The sequence below is a fragment of the Dermacentor albipictus genome, chromosome 1 (genome assembly GCF_038994185.2).
Source record: "Dermacentor albipictus isolate Rhodes 1998 colony chromosome 1, USDA_Dalb.pri_finalv2, whole genome shotgun sequence".
In the NCBI taxonomy this organism is placed as follows: Eukaryota; Metazoa; Arthropoda; class Arachnida; order Ixodida; family Ixodidae; genus Dermacentor; species Dermacentor albipictus.
In genome coordinates, this window is record NC_091821.1 from 460197071 (window position 1) to 460210243 (window position 13173).

The 13173-nt window shown below is 46.9% G+C and overlaps 1 protein-coding gene across 1 annotated transcript in view; it reads right to left on the minus strand.

Moving 5' to 3' along the window:
- LOC135902826 (glucose dehydrogenase [FAD, quinone]-like) overlaps nucleotides 1–13173 on the minus strand; it is an 82991-nt gene that overhangs the window by 49051 nt on the left and 20767 nt on the right. Inside the window, exons 3-5 of the mRNA XM_070531382.1 lie at nucleotides 5975–6161; nucleotides 2316–2447; nucleotides 114–238 (exon numbers count right to left, since the gene is read on the minus strand). Coding sequence (XP_070387483.1) covers nucleotides 114–238; nucleotides 2316–2447; nucleotides 5975–6161 — 444 coding nt within the window. The remainder of the gene's footprint in view (nucleotides 1–113; nucleotides 239–2315; nucleotides 2448–5974; nucleotides 6162–13173) is intronic.

Genomic DNA, 13173 nt, shown 5'->3' on the forward strand with positions numbered 1-13173 from the left:
CTTCAGACAACTGTATGATTTAGTTAGTTTGCACGCCGTCTAAGGCATTTTAACCATGGTCATATTATATATTTTCTTTTTATGCAAAAACATGAATTGAAAATAGTTCTTACCTTCGTCACACGTGCATAAAGTGCGACGTCGAAGTTTTTTCTTCTGCGGACGTCGTTTGGAATAAAGGATCTACTAGAACTCCAGCGCTCTCCTTTCCTAATATTGTTTTGTACCCGTGAAAAGCCTGTAAAAGTTGTATATACATATAAGCATAGTACAGAAATTTTAGAGAGGGACTCATTGACGTGAAAGTATTTTGCCAGACAAGCGGATAGTCATAAGTGTCCAATGCAGTGCCAAAGTAACAGTTTGTTGCTCATAGCCCCAGTTACCAACAAGTAGAAAACAAGAAATCACTAAGAGAGGCTTAAAACGACAGCTTGCTAACGCCAAGATGTGGGTTGTTATGAGTTACTAATGCATTTTAACCATACTTTTTATTGTGGAACATGGTCCGTAAGCTTTTGAATTTGCATTCTATGCGCCTGTAAACGCAACACGGTGAAATATTTTATCAGGAAGTTGCACTGTTTTTACAAAACATTCAATGCACAAGCAAAATAAATAACAGACCACAGGGTTCACCCAGCTTTCTCTCTTTAGCGCTGATCGTTTAAATAGAAATATTTCGAACTTGTTAGGAATTTTCCCAATAATATACTGTGCTAAACTCGATACGAGAAGGAGCTTCACAGGATGCTGCGTGCTGGAAGTCATTCACTGTGGTAGAACAACAAATGTCACCTAAGCCAACGTTTCGACCCGGATACTTGTCTTTGTCAGGGCATCAAACCGTAAACACGTTCACGCTTGCTAGCCTCAACTTCAGAGAAAATTCATGACATTAGTGTGCTGAGACTTTTTTGTTGCAGTCTGCGCAGAATGCACTGGCAGCGCCTGAAGATCTTGGTGACGTTGCACTCTCTTCCATCTAAACCTTTGCAACACTAAGCACGACCAACGACTCTAGCTCTCACGAAGTTACGCTTTACCATACTCACTGAGCTTGTGTAGGATCACTTCGAGCTTACATCTAGTCGTGAAGCGTACAGTGGTTCATCCATGCTGTCGTATATTTGTTTTGCACGTTCACATCATTATTTTATTAGAGCTATGACGAAGACAAAAAGAATTATTACTGTAAAATGCAGTAGAACGCTTGTTCAAGAATGGCACGAATACACCGAAGAATTGCACCGTTGCATAGGGCATTATTAGTTTTTTACACGTAATGCTACCAAGAGAGTGCCAATAAAAAAAAAACCTGCTTGTGGCATGCGAAATGCAGAAGGCTACACAATAGTGTTTACTATCAAGATACCAAAGGGTGATTTAAATTAACAGAGCGACCATTACAATAACGCCACTTTATTGCACATGGCTTGAAAACAAAAGCTGAGTTTCGCCATTATTGTTTCAAATTGGAACGGTAAATTTAGCATAATATCAAACATCGAATGGTCTCTTGTAACCGAATCCCGTTGAACAGTTGCTCTACACGTACATATTTTGTACGAGGCACGTGTTTCTCTTTAGCTGCAAATATAAAACAAAAATGTTTTGGAAGATATTTCCACGTGGTTTCGGCTCTCCTGCTTGCATCAATTGATGTTCAAATTGCGGAATGTACGATCTGAAGCCGGCGCCCACGTATTTAGGATTCCTCATGCTACAAAGTTCTTTAGCTCCACCATTCAGACAACCCTTGTATCGATTATGCCAAGAACGAGCACGTTTGGCATTTTGTAAGACCTATCTTCAGCACAAGGAGCTATGTTGATATTCACTGTATTGTCTTTTGAGACGGTTCATTCCTTCGAGCTATTCTTCTTTTTGGTACGTGATCTTCAAGCAACAATTGGATGTGCACACCGTTGTTGCATATATTTTGAGAGAGTGACATATGTCATTTGTAAGCTTCTCTGCATTCGCATCGGCCACGTTCATGCCATATGCAAACTTTTTCCATGGAAGTTGATTTATGACACAAATCAACGAAGTTTTTACAAGAAAACAAGTGAAACCGACACCGTTCTCCGATTTGAAAGATTTCTCTCGTGTATGGACAATATTCGTTAGTCTGGGTTTAAATATTCTAGAAACGATATGTTCCTTAAAGCTGAATAGGTGAGAAGCGCTACTTCTCTGTTCCCGTACAGGCAGCTGAAATTTTGACACATGCTTCCTATATTATTTCAATAAGTTGGAGATTGTAATCCTAAGTACAAGCGCATGCGTCGCTTCATTTCATTTTATCTTACTTGTCTGGTTCGGTCCATTATAGTCGTCGTTGTTGTAACCAAGCTCCCGGCCAGCCTCTAAAAACAAGTTGCTAGCCTTTGTATGCGAAGTGGGAAAAGTGACAGGGACTTCCCCACTTTCTCCATGGTATCCTGTAAAAGTACGATCAGTCAGTTCATTCAGTGCCTAAATGTGATACTTAGTGATCTGAAACACATTACCACATAGGGGCACAAAAATAAATATCCAATGACACGGAGTGCACTTCTCATGGTTCTCGCCGTTTTCTCTGAGTCATACTACATGGAACAAACTTATCATAAATTAGGACAAAGAAGAGCTGAGACAGGAGAATACTGGCACTCCAGGGCAAGTAGAAGCCTGACATTGCAGATGAATATCTGTCCCCAGAGCTTTCCACGTACTGCACGATCATCCACACCCATTAGGCTTATATAATCTAGATAGGTCTGTACGCATCTGAAGAGTGAAGTAATCTGTATACTGGTAATAATGTAAGTAGGGCAGCGTCGAAAAACCTCGCACAGCAACCCATTATTCTGTATAGTATTTAGACGAGTCTTACGTAAATATGGCATCTCGAATACTTTCACCTAGGTATCTATGCGTCGATAAAGTTCAGCAGACTTACTCGACCTCTTTTTAGATGACAATGCCCATGTCATCACAAAAAGACGACAGTATTCCTGTAGTAATTCGAGTGATAGAACAACATCTCCGTTTTCTTCGCACTATCGTAATTACGTGTTGCATTTAGGATTTTCCTGGTGTTACAAGCTTTGCTGATCTCGTCAAAGCAACTTCTCGCTTTCAGTGAAGTGTCTCGTATGTTTCACAAATATTACGCACACTTAACAAAACCAACGTGATGTAATTTCATCCAATACATTTTTCTGTGGCACATAAAGCTTTCGTTAAAAGCAAAAAATTGCCAGACACATGGCTTGTATTTATCTGAACATACACTTATCTACTTCAACTGAACTTGAATGGCTTCCGCACTCTTTACGACTGCGCTCTAAGATTCATAAGGATACCAATATTTTGCAACAAAATTTATTTCACCTGTGGAAGGCCAGTTTCTATGTCTCACATAAGAAATGTGAGGTACCCGAGGCAATCGCTAAAATAACCCGGTTCTACGTGCAAACGATGTAAATAAAGCCGTTCCGTTGTTCTGCTGCAATAACTATTTCTGGCAAACAGGCAGCTCGCAAGCAAGTGGCTCCCGATAGGTCCGTGTTTCTATTAAAAAAACTTGACAAAAAAAGCTTGAGAATTCATACTGGATTGCTGCAAGCAATGCTAATGCCAGCTCATGTATACCAAACTGGCATAATCGGCAGCATCAGGGAGCAAAGGAACCAAAACTAAGAAAACAGTCCGGATCACGATTATGAGACGGCTGAGTTAGCACGCCTTCGTTAACTTTTTCGTGAGAAGAAAAGTGATTTGCAACTACTAGCGCGAGCTGTAGCGTTGACACAGTGTTTGCATGACTTTTGGTAGTAGTGCTTTGCTGTTTCAGGAACATCAAAAAAGTTTCTTTCATATCTTGTTGGTATTATTGATGAAATGCGGCACATCCAAAGCATTCGTTTGCAAAGGCTTTGTAGGCATCAGAAAGTTAGATGTATACACAAATCAATTCGTTAAATTTGCCTCCTTCTGTTGGAGTCGTGTGTTAAACCTCACCTTGCCAAAGCTTGGTAATGCGTAAAACGTGCTGAAGTCAGGTTCATACTTTGAGTATGCTTTGTCGCGTCTGCACCACCACATTTGCTAAACTGAGAGTTGGCACAAAATGCTCCAAATGCATGAGCAAAACCATGCAAGGCTGTTTCGGTTAAAGTGTTCATAGGACACAGTACGCATGAGTGGAATTGGAAGAAACTATCCCATCATGGACAAAGTGAACACCGCTTATCCTTTCGGTGTTCCGCCCATGATGTGTTGGTAGAGGTGAGGCAGTGTATGGAACAAGAGGGAGGCAGAATATATCCTGGTTTTTGCGTTACAAAAGCTCGATATGAAGACTAGGCACGCCGTAATGGGGCACTGCGGAGAAATTTTCGCCACCTAAGGTTCTTTACTGTGCATACAGCTCACGTTACAGAGGCGTTTTAGCGCTTCGCCCCTATTTAAATGCGGCAACTGCGGTAACAAATCCAACCCTTCAGCTCCTGCTTAGTACGCCATAGCCACTATGCCACTACGTCGGATGGGCCTAAGAGAGATAGACGAAACAAAGGGCAAAGCATGATTGGCCTCCGTGCACCTGTCGCTTCAACGCGAACGAAACGCCGAAGGTGCAGTGCATACGAAGCGGCCGACAATACGCGCACGATGGAAAACAAGGCAGATCACTTTGAAGATGAGGCCCACGCGGGTGCGGCCTTAGCCACGTCGCTGATCGCTTTCAAGAAACACGAGTGCCAGCAACGCCTCCCTACGGCGTCCACAAAAGGCGTCTGCTATGGCGTCCGCGACTGGCGTGGACAATGCCGTAGTAGACGCCCAGGTTGTCTCCACTCTGTATGGAGCGGCGGGCGAGGAGGACATCGAGGCACCCGAGCAGCCGCCGGAGAAGAACGCCCCTCCTCCCTCGTCAAAGAGGTCACGCATTCGGTCACCTCACACGCCAAAGAGGTCACGCATTCGGGCCGAGTTCGTCGCTGGCGCACGCTATATTCGACTGCGTTCGCTGGCTCACACTCGCACGTATTCACTAATACGGAACCTCACGACGACGCCAACGGCGACTGCAGAAATGCGCCTAGAATGTCCATATAATTGTTATTGCAATAATCAAGGCACAGCCGCTCAACTGAGCTGCACAAGCTACCATGTCTTCTTTCTGTACGCTGCTAAGGATTGCCTGTGTATATAATACCAGGCACGCTCGCGCAAGACGAGAACGTTACGTGTGACGACCGGTGACCTCGCTGCATATTTCAAGCCTGAGGTGAGAGCTTGAAGCGAATGCAATTTTCTGCTGAAGACATTGGTTTTTGGAGCAGTATAAGAGGAAAACGTGCATAACTGCACGCAGAAGAGCGTGTGTCTATCGCTGCGCGTTTTATTGCCACGCTTATTTTCTGATAAACGCGTGTTATCGATTGCCAGTAAACGCAAACTCACGTTTCGCTCATCTTGTCTAGTTCTAGGAAATTTCCGCGAGATGAAAATTCTCTAGGATGCGATAAAAATGTTCTATAAACACAAAGGGCCGATGGATATTTCATACTGCTCCAGAAAGGTTGTCGCGATAAGTACGCTTTTCCTCCTAGGCAAGATGCTGCTAAAATTCACACCCGGTCAAGCCAACCCCCGTCGCCCTTCCTCCCTGATGCAAGCAGTACTGTGCAGTCGCGTCAGTGAACGTCGTTCAAAAATAAGCGCTAGCTCAAACCGACTTCCTGGGATATAAATGCTTAGTAATCATCCTGCTACTGAGTTTATTGCTTCTGTCTTAAGTACTGTCCAAATACACATCGCTGCCGATACAGTCCATTCGTTAACGAGTACGTTCCTCTTTCGCGCTTTCCTGGCGTTTGGTAAACAATTAGCTCTGCCAGTTACGCTTTTGCCCTTGCCGAAGGAAGAAGGTGAATGCCCACGTACTGCATGCATACTATATCGGGTAGTCGTCGTTTACCATTGTCGATGTCCAGGTAGGACGTTTCAATGCTGATGAAGTCTGGCAACACGTCGTCGTACGACCAGCCCTCGGCGCCATACTCAGATGCCCATCTATCAAAGTCTTTTCGATTTCCTCGAACATAGATCATGTGGTTGATGGAACTCGAGCCACCGAGCACCTTGCCACGCGGGTATCTGTTAATCTGCAAAAAGAAGTTTAATAATAATAATAATAATAATAATAATAATAATAATAATAATAATAATAATAATAATAATAATAATAATAATAATAATAATAATAATAATAATAATAATCAGCCTATTTTATGTCCACTGCTGGACGACGGCTTCTCCCTGCGATTCCCACTTATTACTGTCCTGCGCCAACGGATTCCAACTAGCACTCGCAAATTTTCTAATTTCATAAAAGAAATTTAGCAGGTGGTAAATACGTAGCACTGGTGTCCAGTTTCTTGTTTGAATGCAATAAGATCTTACGGGACCGCAGTCGTATTTGAGTGCTATCGTAAGACAGATTACGTGGCTTCAATTACTTGTCACTGGGGTGCAATTATGCTGCTCTCTGGGTAAGGCACGTTGGCGGGCTAATCGTCGGGATTCATGACAACACAGTGCAGCGCGACAGGACGACACAAGAGAATTTTGACACACACACAACCAGCTCAGTCGTTCTTGTTGACGTTGTTGGCTCAGAAAGAGGCCTTGCCATTTCCAGACTCTTCGATATTCGTCTTTGCCATTGTAATGTTGGCATAGCTAGCATGACTTCGTGGACCTAGCTGCAAAATCAATGACAATATTGGCTTCAATGTAAGCAATTTTGGCAGTATTGCCGTCGCTTGGACATACTCAGATTAGTGTTTGCATTCCGCTGAATGAGATAATTAGTCTTCAATAAACAATTAACATCTCAGTTACTATAAATACTTGACAAACGTCAGCTAGAAAACAGTAGATACTCCAACATCAGAAACTCCCGATAGAGCGTTCTGTTAGTAAATACGTGCTACATAAAAGTGTTAAGGGAGCATGAAAAAAGCCCGCGAATGCATGCAAAGTTATTACAGTTTATTAAGGGTGTGCGAATATTCGAAATTTGGAATACGAATCTAATATTTTCCTTATTCTAAGCGTTTTCGATTCGAGAAATGCATATTCGTAAATTCCCGAATATTCGAGGACGGCTGAATAATGGTTGAAACGGCGAATATTCGGACAGACTGTGAATAATTTAGCAATTAACGAATTAAATGCTTGCTCCACATTCTCCTAAAAACATGTTTATTCGTTGAGAGCTTCACATGATCCGCTCATTATCTGTATGCTCTCCATCAAGATGGCAAGTTGGGCCAGTTTGTTGGGATTCATAGTAAGGTTCGTTACAGCGCAACACAAAACAGGGACGAAAGAAGGTACAAAACGACGACACAGCGTTACAGCACTGTGATCTTAAGTGCTGTAACGAACCTTACTATGAATGTGTGCGTTCTGTTCCAGTCTATCTGCATCAGGCCCGTGAGACATGATCAGTTTCAATTTCTTTTTACCAAGCTTTATTCCAGGGCTCTTTCATAACAATATATGGTGTACTTTCAGGCTTTGTAAGTATGCGCAATAAAATATGCACCTAGAAAATGTTACCTGGACAAATGTTGTCACATTGCATAGAGAGCCCTTACTTTCTGAACATGTTGAGCAGTCAATTTTGCTTCGCGATAATCTGTAACAAGCGTTTACCTAACAGAGCATTAGCTGACATTACCTGAGTGCATTACCTATAATGAGTGCCTCTTTAACCTGAAGCAGCCTGAGTGATAAAGGGTGATAAAGGGTGATAAAGCTATTGCTACCTCGTTTTCCAATTTTTTAATACTACACATATATTCGATATTCGATTCGATATTCGAAGACAGTTTCGCGCCTTATTCGTATTCGATTCGTATTCGAAAATTTCAATATTCGCACACCCCTACAGTTTATTTGTAATAATTAGGAATTTAAATAATTGATAAAGACTAAATGTCAACTTAGCGGAATCCAAAAATTAATGTTGGTATCTCCAAGCGACGGCAAACAGCATTATTTTGGTTCTGTCCAGTACGTAGAATTTGCAGAGTTTTATTGTTTGTCTCGAGTTAAGTGAAACACTCCGTATATATGAAACAACGTTTAGGCCGTCACACTCGTCATTCTCTCGTGCGAGAGCCCCACGAAACATGCACAAAACGGTGATGATGAGTAAATACAGAGGAGAAGATGAAGCGCATGAATGATGAGCGCACTGTAAGGAAGAAGAAGTGCGCCGTGCCGAGTTCCGCAGCCGGATCGCCAGCGCTACTGAAGTGGGGCTTGGGCTAGACGCTGTTCCTGGTTTTTGTACCGGCTAAGCCTACGCTGTTGCGTCTTCTTGTCCACGTCCTTCGTGTCGTCCACAGCCGTGTCGGACTTCTTCGCCATAATTGGTGGAGGTTTGCTGGGTCTCTTGCAATCCTGGAATTGCGCAGCCGGACTCTCCCTGCCATCATGACCACCGAAAGCGCCACGAGCTTACCACCACCTGCTCCCCAGTCTACCGTATGCCCCGGCACGTTCCGCCAGCGGGACCCTCCTATCTTTAGCGGCACTCACGACCATGACGTTGATGACTGGCTCTCATCATACGAACGCGTCAGTCGGAACAACAAATGGGATGACATCACGAAATTGACCACCGTCGCTTTCTGCCTCACCGGAATTGCCCACTTGTGGTTTCGGAACCACGAAAGCGAAGTTCCAAGCTAGACGGTGTTCAAGACAAAGTTCAGCGAGGTCTTCGGCCGCCCTGCTGTGCAAAAGCTTCGTGCCGAACAGCGTCTGCAGTCGCGCTCTCAGCAGCCTGGTGAGAACTTTACCAGCTACATCGAAGATGTCATCGATCTCTGTAAACGCGTCGATGCATCCATGCCTGAGGGCAATAAAATCAAGCATATCCGGAAGGGTATCGACGAGGACGCGTTTCAGATGCTCATTTCAAAGAGCCCATCTACTGTTGCACAAGTTATTGAACTGTGCCAAAGCTATGACGAGCTCCGCCGTCAACGCCTCCTCACTCGCCGTCCTGTTCCCCATCAGGAATCGTTGTCCGGCTTGACCTCTCCTTTTCCAGATGCCACACTCCTCTCGCAAATCAAGGCTTTCGTCCGGGAAGAAGTTGCTCGCCAGCTCTCCCTGATCTCCAACCCACCAGAGTCAAGTTCGTCCCTTAGCCCAACCCTACGACACGTTAGAGAAGAACAAGTGTCCGAGGTCCTTCCTCTGGAACGGGCGCCTCAACTCACCGCCCCATTGACTTACGCCGACGCCGTCGCACGACTACGACCACGACCACCAACCTTCCAGGCTTCGCCTCCGATGCCTAGCCCTGTTTTTACGCCCACGCCGCCACGACCTCCAGCCCATCGAGTGATTGATCCCTGGCGCACACCGGACAATCAGCCCATCTGCTATTCGTGTGGTATTCCCGGGCACGTCGCACGCCTGTGCCACCGCCGTCCACTTCATCCACGTGATGACCCACGCACAGCCGCGTACGACCATCCGTCGTCTTACGCTCCAGACCGCGATTTGCCCCTTCCCCGCCCAAGCCTTCGCCCAGTTTCCGACCGCCGTTCTGCTTCTCCTCGTCGTCGCTCGCTCTCCCCGATGCGTCGACGTCCCTCTACCGCTGACATGGAAAACTAAGTGGCGCAGTTCCCGAGGCAAGAACTGCGTCATCGTCCCAACGCTCAAGCCCTCTTCTTTCGCCGCCCAACGTTATTGATGTCGCTGTTGAAGGAGTCTCTGTGCTTGCCCTCATTGACACAGGTGCCGCCATATCTGTAATTGCCGAAAAACTATGCCGCTCAATACGAAAAGTCACGACGCCTTTCTTCGGTCCTTTACTCCGCACGGCCACAGCACAGCACGTCCAGCCGGTGGCTGCGTGCACCGCCAGACTTGAAATTCAAGGAGTGCTCTACACGGTCGAGTTCGTCGTTCTTCCCCACTGTTCCCACGATATTATTTTAGGTTGGGACTTTCTCTCCCGTCACCAAGCTGTTATTGATTGCTCCCGTGCGGAAGTCGCCTTCTCTTCGCTTGGCAATGCCATATCTGATGACGTTTCGCTTTCCTGCACCAAGTTGTCCCTCACTGACGACATCCATATACCTCCGCACGCATCCGTTCTGGCACCTGTATCCTGTTCCGTTGCCTCCGACTCTACCGTACTCTTCACGCCTTCCACTGCTTTCGTTCACCGCCACCTCTCACCACTCCCAACTGCGTTACTTAGCCTTCAAGCTGGTGCTACTCACCTTCCTATACACAACAACTTCCCATTCCCGATTGCGTTGCTTCGCGGTGAGTCTCTCGGCTCTGTGGAGCCTTACCACACCATTACCACGTCAGAACTTCCTGTTGGGTCGTCAGGGGTCAACACCCTCTACTGTAGTCCCGTACCTGCCACATCGCCTGAAGACGTTTTCAGCCACGTCATCGACAACGCCTTAAGCCACACGCAACGCCATGACCTTCTCCGTCTCCTCGAGAAATTTCGCCCTGTTTTTGACAGCCATAGCACTTCTCTGGGCCGAACGACGACTGTATGTCACCATATTGACACCGGTTCTCACTCACCGCTACGGCAGCGACCCTACCGTGTCTCGTCGGCAGAACGACGCGTCATTGATGAGCAAGTAGGTGACATGCTAAAGTGTGGTGTCATTGAACCGTCCGACAGCCCATGGGCATCGCCAGTTGTTTTAGTTAAAAAGAAGGATGGCTCGATCCGCTTTTGCGTGGATTACCATCGCCTAAACAAAATAACCCGAAAGGATGTTTATCCATTGCCGCGGATCGACGATGCCCTCGACAGCTTACAAGGTGCATAGTTCTTTTCCTCCCTCGATCTACGCTCTGGTTATTGGCAGGTGCCTATGACTGCAGAAGATAAGCCTAAAACTGCTTTCATCACACCAGATGGCTTATATGAATTTCGTGTGATGCCATTCGGACTTTGCAACGCCCCCGCGACTTTTGAGCGGATTATGGACACTATTCTTCGAGGACTCAAATAGAACACGCGCTTGTGTTATTTGGATGATGTAGTAGTGTTCGCACCAGATTTTCCTACTCACCTTCACCGCTTGGAGCAGGTTTTACGCTGTCTCAGTGACGCTGTCCTCCAACTAAATCTGAAAAAATGTCACTTTGGGGCACGCAAGCTGACAATTCTCGGACATGTCGTGTCGAAGGACGGCGTTCGCCCTGATGCCGCTAAGCTCCGTGCTGTTAAAGAATTCCCGAAGCCGACGACTCTAAAAGACTTGCGCAGTTTCATTGGCCTCTGCTCGTACTTCCGCCGCTTTATTCGAAATTTCGCTTCGATTATGGCACCTATGACAGAGCCTCTTCGGGTAGACCCCAATCTTTCCGCGTGGTCCCCGACTTGCGATGATGCCTTCGCGACGCTACGTCGCCTGCTCACAACACCACCGATACTGCGCCATTTCGATCCAACTACTCCCACGGAAATCCATACGGATGCTAGCGGTGTTGGTCTGGGCGCTCTGCTCGCCCAGCGAAAGCCCGGCTGCCAAGAATATGTTGTTGCTTACGCAAGCCGTACTATGACGAAAGCTGAAGCGAACTATTCCGTCACGGAAAAAGAATGTCTCGCGATCATCTGGGCCATCACAAAATTTCGCCCATACCTATACGGCCGGTCTTTCGATGTCGTCACCGATCACCACGCACTTTGCTGGTTCTCGTCTCTCAAGGATCCCTGCGGCCGCCTTGCCCGGTGGGCACTGAGGCTCCAAGAGTACAATATCCGGGTTGTCTACCGCTCAGGCAAGAAGCACGCCGATGCCGATGTTCTTTCGCGCTCGCCTGTCCACGCCGACATTGTCAGTGTGTCTGTCCTAGACGACCCACTTCTCCCATTCGCTTCTGTCAACATGGCTTTGGAGCAGCGCAAGGACTCCTGGATTTCGTCTTTGATAGATTACATCTCTATTTCACCTGCACGCCCACCATCCCGAGCGTTACGCCGACAAGCTTCGCACTTCACCATCCGCGACGGAATTGTCTATCGCCGTAACTACAGTTTTGACGGCCGCAAATGGCTGCTTGTAATACCTCGGCAGCTCCGCACTGATGTATGCGCCGCTTTCCACGCCGACCCTCAGTGCGCACACGCTGGTCTCTTCAAGACCTACACCAGACTACGTCATAGGTTTTATTGGCGTGGTATGTACACATTTGTGCACAAGTACATTCGCTCTTGCACAGAATGTCAACGCCGCAAGCCTGATCCTTGCCGCCCTTCTGGACCAATGCAACCTTTGCCATGCTCTTCGCGGCCCTTTGACCGGGTTGGGATAGACCTCTACGGGCCTCTGTCATACACAGCTGCTGGCAATCGCTGGGTCATTGTAGCTGTAGACCACCTCACGAGGTATGCAGAAACGGCCGCTCTACCAGCCGCGACGGCTCGTGACGTTGCTTCCTTCCTGCTTCACCGCTTCGTTCTACGTCATGGCGCTCCCCGCGAACTCCTGAGTGACCGAGGTCGCGTCTTTCTCGCCGACGTCATTCAAGAACTTCTCGCTGAATGCCGCATCATTCATCGCTGTACCAGTGCATATCACCCGCAAACAAACGGATTGACAGAGCGCTTTAACCGAACTCTTGGCGACATGCTTTTAATGTATGTCGCCTCCAACCACACCAACTGGGACCTCATCCTTCCCTATGTCACGTACGCCTACAACACGGCACCCCAGTCAACAACGGGCTTTTCTCCCTTCTTTCTTCTATATGGCCGCGAACCATCCTTTCCCATCGATACTATTCTCCCTTACCGTCCCGACTTATCAGAGGGTACACCGGCTTCCGAAGCTCCCCGGTATGCAGAAGAATGTCGGCAACTAGCTCGCTCCCTTACAACGCAAGAACAAGCGCTACAGAAATTTCGTCATGACGACGGGCGCCCCCACCACCAGTTTTCGCCTGACGCTCTTGTTTGGTTGTGGGTGCCTCCTACTTCGACACAAGGTGTCTCCTCCAAGTTCGTATCCCTATACCATGGACCTTACCGGATTCTACGCCAAACTTCTCCTGTAAACTACGCTATCGAACCTCTGACGCTTCCTACGGATCTGCGCCGCC